Consider the following 12,892-nt stretch of genomic DNA (forward strand, 5'->3'; position numbering starts at 1 on the left):
GAATAACTAGTTTTAATATTTATTATTATTATAAGTTTCTTTTCTTGTGCCATTCACAGATAAAGTTAATCCAAGAAAAGTCTGCAACGATTTTGATAGCACACGCAGTGCAAGTGTTATTCTAACGTCAAACTTCCATGAAGTCATGAAGTATAAAAATAACAATTGCACTGCGTGTGCTATCAAAATCGTTGCAGACTTGTCTTGGTCTAACTCTAATATATTATTTAATTAAGGCGATTTTGCAGAATAATTATTTCTTTACCTTTTAGGCAACTATGAAACTTTAGATGCCGTTACGTGGGGCTATTTAGAACCAATGGGGTCATTTTAATTATCTTATGGCTTTGAATACGTATACGTAATAGATTGAACCATTATTTTGTGTCATATAAATGTATGTTTTACACCTATAACAGTGGTGTAACATACAGATAGACATATAATATCTTAAAATAGGCTCACGCGACGGCTGCTATTGACGATTGATTTACCGGTTTTCTTTATCGGTAAATAAAAAGGTTAATTTGAAACCAGTATTAAGCCATTCAGAATATTACAATATTATTATATACTAAACTTTATTATGTCTAAAACACGAGGGACCCTATAGTAGCATAAATTGTGTAAAATATAAGTTATATAAGTAATATCATTTTTGTGCTAGGGGTTTCTCATTATAGGGTCAAATTATTACATCTTAAACAATAACTACTTAAAGATTTTCTGTCAGAATATAAGAGCGACTGAAGTTCCATTTAATATGAAATCATGAATTTAAAGTATGTATGAAAACAACATATCACTACTTTAATATTTAAGAACCTACTTTTTTATATACTAACAAAACATTTATTTTTACATCTTTTGCAAGGAAGTTATAGTTTTTGTTGGCTAGCTATGTGCCTATAGATTAAGCAAAAATGCCATAAATCTAATTTTATACCAATAACATTAATATATTATTTAAGTCATAATATATCCCAGTCACCCGTAAAATTTGAAATTAACGCCTACATTTTGTTAATAATTTATTTTATTTTAGTAACTTAATAAATAATAATACATTCGGCCAAAACTGAAATAAACCTGCATTTATCTCAAAATGTGTTATTTTCAATGCAATCAATTGGCAGTTAGAATTGGCCTTACGTATAAACATTAGAAGTAGGTAAATATTCCGTACTTTGTAAATGATTAGTAGGTATATATAAAATGGATTGAAATAAGATTACTTGCCTCGGGTTAAAAGGAACAGCTTACTTAATTTGACATATAAAATAAACTGTTCCCTTTCACCCCATGTCTCTTTCGCCCCATTTTAACAAATGTCAAAAAAAATTGGGCACTCTGTAAGCTGACATTCAGATGGTAACTACAGCCTGTCATATCCTTAATTTTTTTTTGAAAATTTTTCAATATTGGGCGGAAGAGAACGGGGAAGAATAGTTTTAGTTCTTGCTAATCGTGATACCAAGAACGGAATAATAGGAGTACCAAATAAATAAGTGTTCTCGATATATTTTCATGGGTTCAGAATTTGTGGTGTTAAGAAAATAATTATAAAGGAAGGAAGGTCGGAAGGTGTGTGCATAAATGTGTTTGCTAGAAATAAGTATATTGAGGCACTTATTTATATTTGGTAATTTAGATATGTGTGAATGACTGACGTAATATAAGTGTTTAGTACGTCTTGTTTTCATAGTATTAGAGGGGATGTGTATTTTCAACTTTGAACTAGAGCAAAATGGAAAGTCAAATAATTTGATAGACCAATTTGCTCCGAGATGCATCTTGCATATGTCTAGTTTGTGATTCACAGATGGTATTTATACATTTGATATTATTTCTTATCACAATAATCTTTTACAAGTACCGATTTTTAAAAATCGACTTTATTTTGTTCATGGTAAGGTAGAAAGTCGAATGTATAAGAGCCATCTGTAAATTACATACATACTTGTATTTTTCCTGTACGGATCTTGTGATTTTGTTTTCGAACGTGCTGTGCATTTTGTTCTGTGACGATTAAAAAAGTTTATTGATTGTATTTGTTTGTTTTATTTGTGGCCAAAACACCACCTATATGAGATGCCTTATTATCTATCAGCCACTGACGTTCACTGCTGGACACAGGCCTCCCCTATAGACAACCGTTGGGAGCGATTCTAGCACACTGCAGCCACCGGCACCCAACGATGCGTATAGTTTGAATAATCTCAGGTGAATTTTTCGAGTTCGGGTGCTAATCCGTTAAACAAAAGCCTTTGTTTCTTTTAAGAGCGGTCTACAGCCACGTGCCAAAGCAACCATGTCGTTTAAAAAGCAACTATCGTGATAGTATTAAGGTTCAAATTCATATGACAGCTTGTTCAGAGAACAATTAGGGTGGTCTTGTTTTTAGAGATAGCAAAAACGTGTTATCTCCGAATGAGCTGATTCAAGAATTTGAACCATATAATTAGAATGGTAAATTTGCTTTTTAAATGGGTTTGTTCCCGTTACTTACGTCGGGGCTATTAGCAGTAAGCATTGTAACCACTGCATAAAGGAAACGATATCTTTTGTTTAACAGATTAGGGTCCGAGCCCGAAAAATTCACCTGAGATTATTCAAACTATACAAGATCATCCGTCCATCTAGTTTGTGGGTATCCGACACTGCGCTTACCCATCCGTGGCCGCCACTCTAGGACTTTTCTGCCCCAGCGGCCATTGACTCTTCGGGCTATGTGGCCTGCTCATTGCCACTTCAACTGTGCAATTCTGCGGGCTATTAAATGAACACAAAACATTAAATAAGCTTAAAAATAATAATACAAACGATCTAGCGATAAACTTAAAATAGAGGCCCTATAAATAAAAAACGTCCCCCAAGTCACTGCCGATGGGCAGTTTCCCAGAAGGCTGGCCGCATTGCCACGTTGAATGGCATGCAGCATGAGCATGTCGGTTACTTTGGAAAGACCTTTTACGCGTGTTATTTCATCCAAAAAATGCTATTGGCTATATGCAAAGTTTGTGATGGCGGAAACATACAAGACATAAGGTCCACCGATGTACAGTCACAGAAGAAATAATAGTACTACCGTACAGAAAGGACACTTCCTACAAACCCGAAGTTTGACAGCGATTCAGGGTCGAATCGTGCTATCCCTATCTAATATATAGCACTATCCCTTTCGGCTATTTAGGGTTGTCAAAATTCAAGTGATTATCTTATCTGTGGTCGTGCACGCACAAGGAAGTCAAGTGGTGCCAACCCTAATAATTGCTCGGAGCAATGCCGAGCCGAACGGAGCCGAGTTCGACCGAAGTTAGGAGTGTCTCCCCACTGGTACAGTTAACAGTGTGAACGATGGTACCTACAAGCGACATTCTATGGATTTTCGTGGGACAAAATCTTCGCCCGCTTAGCAACTATTGCTGCTGACTACTTAAAATATACAAAACGATCATTTTCATACTATTTGGCAGCTGCCATCGCTGCCAACTGTCAAATAAGCATAAAACCCCAGCCTAGTAATCCTTTTGTATATAAGTAGTCAGCAGCAATAGTTGCTAAGCGGGCGAAGTGTTAAAAATGATCTTGACGCGACATTATTGTTAAGAGAATAAGAGCGTGTCAAGGTAATTTTGAACACCTCGACCGCTTAACAACTTCTGCTGCTGACTGTACTGTGATAAAGGTTATCAAACTCGCGTAGCACGTGAAACATCGTAATTCATGAGCTGTATTTTTCTATGCAGGACACCACTGAAACTCACTTATTTGTCAAATTGTCACTCAATACCTACTGATGGGAAAGGAAAAGATACAGTACCCACTACCCACCTACAGTCAAGGAATTTGATTTTTGTGCCATGTCATACAGATATACGGCTCGATTCGGGAAATGAAATTAGAGATTCACTAGATATGAAATAGTAAAGATATGTGACGTTCCACGGAAAAAGGTACCTTATGGCGGCTGGCGCCGCGATTCGGGAAATGAATTATAGATTCACTAGATATGAAATAATAAAGTTATGTGACGTTCCACGGCAAAAGGTATCTTGTGGCGGCTGGCGCTTACGTCGCATAGCGCCGTAATAATATTGGAGCGACGTTAATAATAGCGTAAGCGTAATAATGACGTCCCACGGCGTCACATATCTTTACCTACTTATATAATTATCTTTGTCTTTACTATATCGTATCTAGTTAATCTCTAATTCATTTCCCGAATCGCGCCGGTAGTGCCATAGAGTAATATAAGTAAAGAAAGTGGTAACTCCATACATCACTTTTCTTACCAAAACGCGAGTTATTTCGTAGTTGACATCTAGCGTCAAGTACCGGAATGTATCAGTACTGCTAGTCAACAATAGATGTCGCAACGAACGAAAACTAATGCTCAACAATTTTCACCTAATATACCGGAACTATATTTTCAACTCCTTCTGCTTATAATATTAGTTGTAAATTGTTTTAGCAGTACATTTTTCGTCAGTAGCGACGTTAGATGTCGACTACGAAATAACTCGCGTTTTAAAGAAAACTGATATAGATGGAGTTACCACTCTTTCTTTACTTATATTATGGTCAAATAAATAAGTACCAATTAACTTAAAGGGCACATAATATTTTTTTTCTTTATACATAAAATGCCGCACATTATTTAAAAAAAAAACAATTGTCTACTTATGTCTAGTATGATTTAGTAAAGAATTGGCACATTGGCAGTTTTCGATTATCTACAAAACTCACTGGAAATTTCGTTTCCATGCGAGTTCCAGACCCGTCGTAACGCCGCCCAAGGCCTCAGGATCTCAGTCTATTCGCGGCTTCCGTTTGGGCGGCCCGCCCTCCGACGCCCAAACTTTCCCGGCTAAAGTCGAAGGCTTTTTCAACACTTTTATTAATTATATTATCTATCTATCTAATACCTTTAAACGATCAATTCTTTTTTATTATTTATATGTATACACCGTGTTTTTATTGAATTCCGTTAACTTCGGGGTATAGTTAAGTACGTTTATAAGAACTAAATGGCATAGTTAATTTTCAAAAAAAATATTTTTTTTTGTTTTTTTTTTTGTTTTTTGTTTGTTTAAAAAGTAATTAAATGTAGCATATAGCGTTGTTGTAACACGGGCATTACATTTAACTCAACCAAACAATTGAAATCTGTGACATATCAATGTCATTTCGTACATCAATCGACCGAGATTGTACTTAAGTTTAGTAGCAAATGTATGAACTCATTCTAAACACTAATCAATATGTAAGCCGGCCCTAAGGCAAGTGTACACGCTTGTAGAGGCCTTATAGGAAAAAAATAAATTATGGATTATCTCCGAAATGGACTTAATTAGAACATCGGTGTCTTTGAGAAAGTTACTTGATTTAAGCTCAGGAATGCACCCTTGAAATTAACGGAAATCAAAAAAAACACGGTGTATTTATTTATACATACATATATTTCGGGGATCTTACAAACGGCTTTAACGATTTCGATGAAATTTGCTATATGGGGGTTTTCGGGTGCGATAAATCGATCCTCGTTGTCTGGGAAAACGCGTATAAAATTTTTGAGTTCTTATTTGTTTTCCGAGCATTGCTCGGTCTCCCAGATATTTTTCTAAATAAGGTGTCGTGTGTTTTTGTATTGTTTTATGGAAGAATAAAATAATCGTAAAATTCTGGTTATGTAGATCTTAGCTTTTTATTAATTTTAAGTTTTATTAAAGATGATTTTGACAAGTAGGTAGAGCTTTATGATAGCGGTAAAATAAATGTAAAATCGTAATATGTAACTGTGTTTTGTTTTAAAAAACATAAAAAAATATTATTATTAATAATGTTTTACGATAGGCATTAAAATGTACCTAAGTGATATTCTTTTTAAGAGCGTTTCTTTTATGTTTTGCCATTTTTATATATTGTGACCTTTTTTGCCACTTTTTGTATATTTTGTATATTTGTATATTTTTTATTAATTGGACTACAGATTCTCACTGTATTTTTTTGGATATGAGAGTTAGAAGCGAATTTGCCAGTGTCAAACTCGTGGTAAAGATAAAGGCTATATCCATCTAACAACACAAACGTAATTTGATAATATTTCATTATTTCTCTCTCTTCCTAGCTATTATCCCACATGGGGTCAGCTTTCCTGCTTAACCTTCTCCACTTCGCCCTGTCCACGACATCGTCCTCGGATAACTTGCACTCACTCATGTCCCTTAGCACTACATCCTTCCATCTTGTTCTGGGTCTGGGGGCCGAATTTTGACATTCGACCGCTCGATTTCTTGTATTTCGTTCAATAATATCTCCACGAAAACGAGTTTTCAATACCACTAGAGATTCCCAATTTCTATCGCTTGTATTTCAAAAATTAGCATTTCGCCGTTTTCCACTGATTTTCGAGTGACGAAATCGAACGATCGAAATTCAAAAATCGGCCCCCAGGGGGAAATTAGGAATCTAGTGGTATTTACCACTTGTTTTCAATTCTATTAGTAGAATTGAAATGCCTAGTAGTGGAGATATTATTGAACGAAATACACGAAATCGAGCGGTCGAATTTCGAAAATCGTCCCCAAGGTCTGGGTGTGAATGTGATAATATTTCATTATCACATTGCCATATTTATTTTTTTGGAGATTCTCATAATTTTCCAGATAGGCCGTCCTAATCTCTATAGAAATATATTTTATCAATACCGTATTATCAGTTATCTAGATAGTAAATTGATATTGAGCCGCAAATTGGATTAATTAATACCCGTCGAGTGGAACAGCTCAAAATCATCCTGATTATTGACGTTTGGGATTCAATAAAAACAAAGTTTGGAAAAACTGTCATTATATTAGACACTGATGAATGAGGATTATATATTTTAGTCGAAAAACTGAACTTAAAACTAAGAACTTTTACAGTGCGTGTTAAATTAAAATGTGTTCATAAATGAAAGTGTTACATCGAATATTAGTGTAAGCAAAGTGAAGATGTGTTGTGTGTAAAAATGAAATGGCCATGTGTGTTGGTGTTGTGTTTTGTGTGTGCGACGGAGAACGCGCAGAAGGGAATGGAAGTTCTAGATCCTAAGGTTTTGGAGCCTGTGGTCGTAGACCCTAGGGTTTTGGAACCTGGGACGGAGGGATTGGAGTTTTTGGAGAGCACCGAAATAATCAGCGCAGAGAGAAATTATAGTGTGAGTATTTTTTATTAAATCTTTATTTTTAACCTTTTGCTTTAGAGGGGGTAGAGGGTAAATATTCAAATTTTGACAGAAGTAAAATAATAACATTTGGCAACATAAATATATCTAAACTATATAACTTAAAACGTAAACGTATACTTTTAACCTTTAAGTATAAAAATGCTACTTAAGGTAAATTCCAATTAAAATTCGAATTACCTACCAAGAAGCGCATAAAAAACGAGTTTTTTTAAAGAGCAAAATTTGAGGCACTATTTTTTATTTTTATAGGTTTTCCCAGTAACAATAACCGCCATAACAAATATTAGAAATTCAATTTAAAGGAATTGATTGCTCGAATATTGTAAACAATATATACAGAATACCTACGATAAATAATTGGATAATTGTTTTTCCATTACTGTTTCGGCTGTTTTGCGTAGCGACATTATTTGTATAAATAACTAAATAAATAATTTCTTTATTCAGAAAACACAGTTCACATTTTGTTAATCAGATATTTATCAGTATAAACTAGGTTAATTCTACTTATAGACTAAAGTTAGACATTTAATTTAAATAGGTAATAAACATCCCCAAAGTTTCAAAGTTTTTTATTGTACATACCTATATAAAAAACAGGTTACATTGCAGAGCCTCTACCATCAGTTTTAACATTGACATAACGCTCACGTCTACGTAATTTACTTTCTGTACATCTCGCTTCCACTATTGCTCGCATATGCGAGTACGAGCGAGATGCATAGAAAGTAAGTTACGTAAACGTGAGCGTTATGTCAATGTCAAAACTGGTGGTAGCCGTACAGGTCGAAAATACAATTACATATTCGTTGTTACAATGAGATTTTACCTTTTCAGGTTAAATACATTTGCAACATATAGAATATACTTAAGCTATTTCAGTAGGTACTTCTACTCCTAAGGTTAATTGTACCTACCTATATACAATCATACAAAAAATAACTTATATACCTATATCTAAAATGAATTAAAAAAGTAGAAAGCTAAATAAAAAAAAATTAAAGTATTTTTGTTTGTAATGCGAAGCAAATTTAAGTGCTGTTGTTCCATTTCGTAGAAAAATGCTTCGGAATTGGAAATCTTCGTACCTATTTTATTTAGATTCGTAAAAGACATCGCAAAGTAAGGCCGGGTTAGGTTTATGTTTACCTACGACAAATTTACAAATAAACACCTACCTAATGTTTTCAAAGAAAATTTCAAGCCTATATATTTACACGATATATACTTACATTATAACTCTTCGTCAATATTGAAATTTGATATGTAAACTATTAATGTCTAATTAGTTTATCCGATATATTTACTTTGAATGCCTTTTATTTGTTCAAGTTAATTTTCTAGTTTCTGACTGCGGGTTTGGAGTTTCAATTAAGTACCTACCTACGTATTAAATCAGAGAACTTCATTTATTTTAAATAGCTTTTTTCCGAGACATGAACTGCGTAAAATAAGCCTTGAGTATAGCTTCCACCTTGGAAGCCACCACCATCATAATGGAAGAATCCTGATGTCCTTTCCCGGGACTATGTCTATATCATACCAAATTAAATTTTAGAGCACTGATTTAAACTTTCACGTAGGTACGTGATACGTAGGTAAATGACGGGACTTAAACGCCGTCCTTGAAACATCGGAGGTAAATATCAAAATTAAAATCTTAATTTTACGAGATTAAGTCCCGTCGTTGTGAATAGGTACCAAATTAAATTTAAGAGTCATAAACCTAACCGCCGCCGTGGACATTCATGTAACATATAAATATCTAAGTCTGATTTTAATTTTCGTTGCTAGAAATGCTTTAGATATTAGTAGAAAGTGTTTTTAAAATCATACACAGTCTCAATTCAAACTGCCCATCACATTTAATGTAAGTATTTTCATAACATTCGGAATATAAACACTAATACGAAGAATTTCGGCGCGCTCCAATCATCAATCTTTTACACACCCTCAAAACTTTCAACCCCAAACTCCTTAACATCCGATAAACAAAGATAGCACCCAATATAATTGTCAAAGGAAAAATAACAATAGCTAACAGTAGGGTTTCTAAAACTTCGTCCCAAGTGAGAGAGGGTGGTGGTGTAGGCATCTGGCGACCGTGTAGACGCATGGCTCTCTCTGCACACCATACAGCGCGTTGGAGTGAAGTCTGCGGTCGGTCTTGCATCTCTCGGCTTACCCGAAATGAGTTTTCGCGGTAACTAAAAAAAAACTATTGTTAACACCTTCCACGATGAGAAGAGGGGGTTGCCATAATGCGGAGCTATAAGACAATCCCCAATCCGCATTGGGCTAGCGTGGGGACTATAGCCCAAGCCCTCTCGCGCATGAGAGGAGGCCTGTGCCCAGCAGTGGGACGTATATAGGCTGAAATGATGATGATGATGATAGGACAATGGGGTAGTAATGGTGTTACTGTTATGGGGGGATCAAATACAATATTCACACCCAATAGCTTTGCTATAATCTTTTAGGTAAAGTAACCGGTTAAACATAGATGATATGTCCATGTATGTATGTAGGTACGTAGTTTACAGCGGTTTTGATATATACGGGACAAAAACGGGACAGGTAAAAATACGGGACGTGATACTTGAAATACGGGACGTATGGCAACACATTTGCTTTAAAAGCTGTGTATCCCATTTCCGCTTGATACAAGATCTTACCGCTTATCATTGATGAGTTTATCAATGGCCTCCCTCAGCTGAGTCACCGATAGTGTATGCAGGTCTAACCCCAAGCCCACACCAAGCCGTTCGTAGTTCTCAACGTTAAGCCACTGGTCGAGCATCAGAGGCATACCCAGCAGCGGGATACCAGCTCGTAATGCTTCTTCCGTTGACTGAAGACCTCCTTGCGTGATGAAGAGGAGCAGCTTTTCATGTCCTGGGGACGGAAAGACAACGGAGTCACCACAATTGTCAGTACACAATAAATACCTGATAGTACTGGGTATAGAAGGTTCACTCTCTAACAAAACGCGTCTTTTACGAGAGATGATGTGACCACAAGGTGGCGCAAGCGCGAGCAGGCGTCCATTCCGTTGCGGTGCGCGGCAACTAGGTACTACTGCTAGACATCAAAATTGGTGTGGGCCGCATGTACTTGTAGCGACGCGACGAAATCGCGGAGTGAGCCACGCCTGGCAGAAGGAACTTGTGTGTTTTGTCCCATCCAGAGAACATGTAGGCAAATACTTATGAGGTCTTTGTTTTAGAGCTTCATGAGATCACGTATTCATGCTAATTTAGCTGAATCAGCTTAATCCATTGAGAAAAATCTTTACGTTTGTCATAAGGTCGGACGTCGCTCTGAGACTAAGATTTCAAGACTCGTTTAAGAGTGCCGCAAATGTCTTTAGTCATCATAGGCAGCAGGTTTACGTAGTTTCTAATCTCGAGGTCACTAGATAAGTAACGTTATACTTACGTAGCAAGTCAGGCTGTGGCAGCCAAGAGAAGGTGTGCACGTTGCTGGAGAACGCCGGTGCATCGCCCTTCGACTTCAAAATCACGTCATACGGGAGTTTTGAGAACACGCGAACGAATATCTCCAAACAATCCGCTGGTAGGACAGCTGGGTGCATTTGGCTGCCGAAACTCATGTAGATGACGCCGTGTTTAGATGAGTCCATCAATGATTTTATGTCCTGATGAATTAAAAAGGGGAATCGTCAAAACATTTACGTAATTAAACCGGGAATGTTTGAGTTTTGTACATCCAAATTCACACTCTCGCCAGATTTGTGCAAAGACGAAACAGGAGCTGAGTTTTAAATATTTTAGGTAAATATACCCGTCTCGCTAACGGAAGCGGCACCTAAAAGTAGTGCGATAAGGACAAGGCGAAAAATCCTGCGTAAAAATCTCAAAAATCGAGGTTTCGTACTCCTCTGTTTCCTCCTCCAAAACTTAAGCAATCGTAACCAAATTTGGAAATCTAAATGATTATGAAATTATCTGTGTCGGACCGTTTTGCTTTTTTGGCTAATTGATATCAGTTTTGAATGCCACGCCTCTAATTGCGGCATAGTCAATTAGGCCATTTTGGCCATTTTTGAAAGGGCTCTAGCGCCTTAAAAAACAAAAATATCAAAAAAAGCAAAACGGTCCGACACAGATATTGACAATATTAATCTGTGTTGAAAAAATCATTGCTCTAGCTTCAAAAACCACGGAGGAAAACGAGGAGTACGTTTGTATGGAGAAAGACCACTCCTGTTGGCTCCCTTTGTGGTAAATAATCTCATATTATAATACATAATATATGTGAGTCAAATTAAATCACTGTATTGGCATCAACTCATCGTAAAAGAAAATAAAAAAAGCAAAACACTGCAAAAAAGAAAATAAAATATGTGAATGACTCCGAAAAACTCTTTTGCAGTGTTTTTTTCTTTTAACTACATATATATATTTTAAATATATATAAGTAGATACTTACCTACTTAATATTAAATTGAAATTTCAAACTTGTTACAAAATCAGTGAATAAAAAAAAAGGTTTGCTGTAATTCAGCCAAATCCCAATTCTCGTAGAATTGTATGTATGTATCCATGTAAAGTCACGTACATCGCACGTGATTAGTCTTACCTTAGGTAATTCCTTCGGCGGCGCGACATGTAGCCCCCCAATATGCACTATTTTCAGAGGCAGCGGTCGGTAGCCCTCCCACACAGGGTGCAAACTCACTAACTGCGCCACCGCTTCCCTTCTCATTTCCCTCACTGACGGCATATCAGCACCAAACATCTCCTTCATTCTCATGTCTTGTTTCTCTATCAGACTCTTCTGCATATAGTGAATACTGACACGATTATACAAATGTTTCACATACTCCCACATGGAAAGGTTATAACGGCGAGTATAACACACATCTGGGTAGATAATTGGATGTATAGGGACGCCTGCATCTTCATACATTTCATCCTCGATTCCCATTGTACTCAATAAAATTGCAGGTGCGTTGTATATGTGAGCCAGTGCCAATGCTTGGTACACCCAAGCTTCTATGATTACAAGGTCAAACTTCTGAGTTTTATCAGCTAATAAATCTTTCACAGCTTCTGTCTTCATTTGTTTTGGAAATAAATCATACATGACATCATAAGCTGTTTTTATTTGGTTTTTGAAGTCATTTGGATTACCAGGCTTTAGGTGCACTTTTCTGTAGCCATATGTCCAAATTTTGTAAGATACGTTGTGAAGGTCTATCTCGGTGATGTTTTGGGTTGCTTGGCTTGGGGGGTAGAGAGGGTCAGTGGTGAGGATAGTCACATGATGTCCACGGCGCAATAGCTCCTTGCTAAGTGCCTGGAACGGCACCTGGTGGCTGTGTATCGGTGAAGGTGAAACCACCAGAACTCTGGACGAGTCTACAATTTTCCATTCTCCAAAAAAAATACCGAAAAATATCGCACAATTCGCAAAGACAGACATGGCCTGGCTGTTTCACATCAATGGCAAGAATGTAGATCGTCACATTCAATAAGTATGTTTACGATTTGAAAATAAGTACCACAGCTGTGTAAATATGGGTTGGGGGTGAGACATCCTTGACTTATTTTTTCCAATTACACGTTATTTTAGGTATTACATACATATTGTACAAGTTCCTATTAGATTCGGTGCAGAAAGGCGTAAAGTAGAGGG

At 36.5% G+C, this 12,892-nt stretch overlaps 1 protein-coding gene across 1 annotated transcript; it reads right to left on the bottom strand.

The window, feature by feature from the left end:
* Positions 1-9,134: 9,134 nt before the first annotated feature.
* LOC134796449 (UDP-glycosyltransferase UGT5-like) lies at positions 9,135-12,679 on the bottom strand. Its single transcript, XM_063768642.1, has 4 exons — positions 11,834-12,679; positions 10,670-10,889; positions 9,907-10,126; positions 9,135-9,438 (listed from the first exon to the last, which is right to left on the bottom strand). Exons 1-4 carry the CDS (start codon positions 12,677-12,679, stop codon positions 9,135-9,137), a joined length of 1,590 nt encoding a protein of 529 aa, XP_063624712.1.
* Positions 12,680-12,892: the final 213 nt, after the last annotated feature.

Source organism: Cydia splendana, chromosome 13 (genome assembly GCF_910591565.1).
Source record: "Cydia splendana chromosome 13, ilCydSple1.2, whole genome shotgun sequence".
Lineage (NCBI taxonomy): Eukaryota > Metazoa > Arthropoda > Insecta > Lepidoptera > Tortricidae > Cydia > Cydia splendana.

What these genes read in the sequence shown, in the direction of transcription:
- LOC134796449 (XM_063768642.1), bottom strand. Translation starts at nt 12,679, where the DNA reads ATGTCTGTCTTTGCGAATTGTGCGATATTTTTCGGTATTTTTTTTGGA. An exon ending in CGCCGAAGGAATTACCTAAG is followed by an intron (nt 10,890 to 11,833) that starts GTAAGACTAATC and finishes TTAATTCATCAG; the next exon opens with GACATAAAATCATTGATGGA. An exon ending in AAACTCATCAATGATAAGCG is followed by an intron (nt 9,439 to 9,906) that starts GTAAGATCTTGT and finishes GTTTTTTTTTAG; the next exon opens with TTACCGCGAAAACTCATTTC.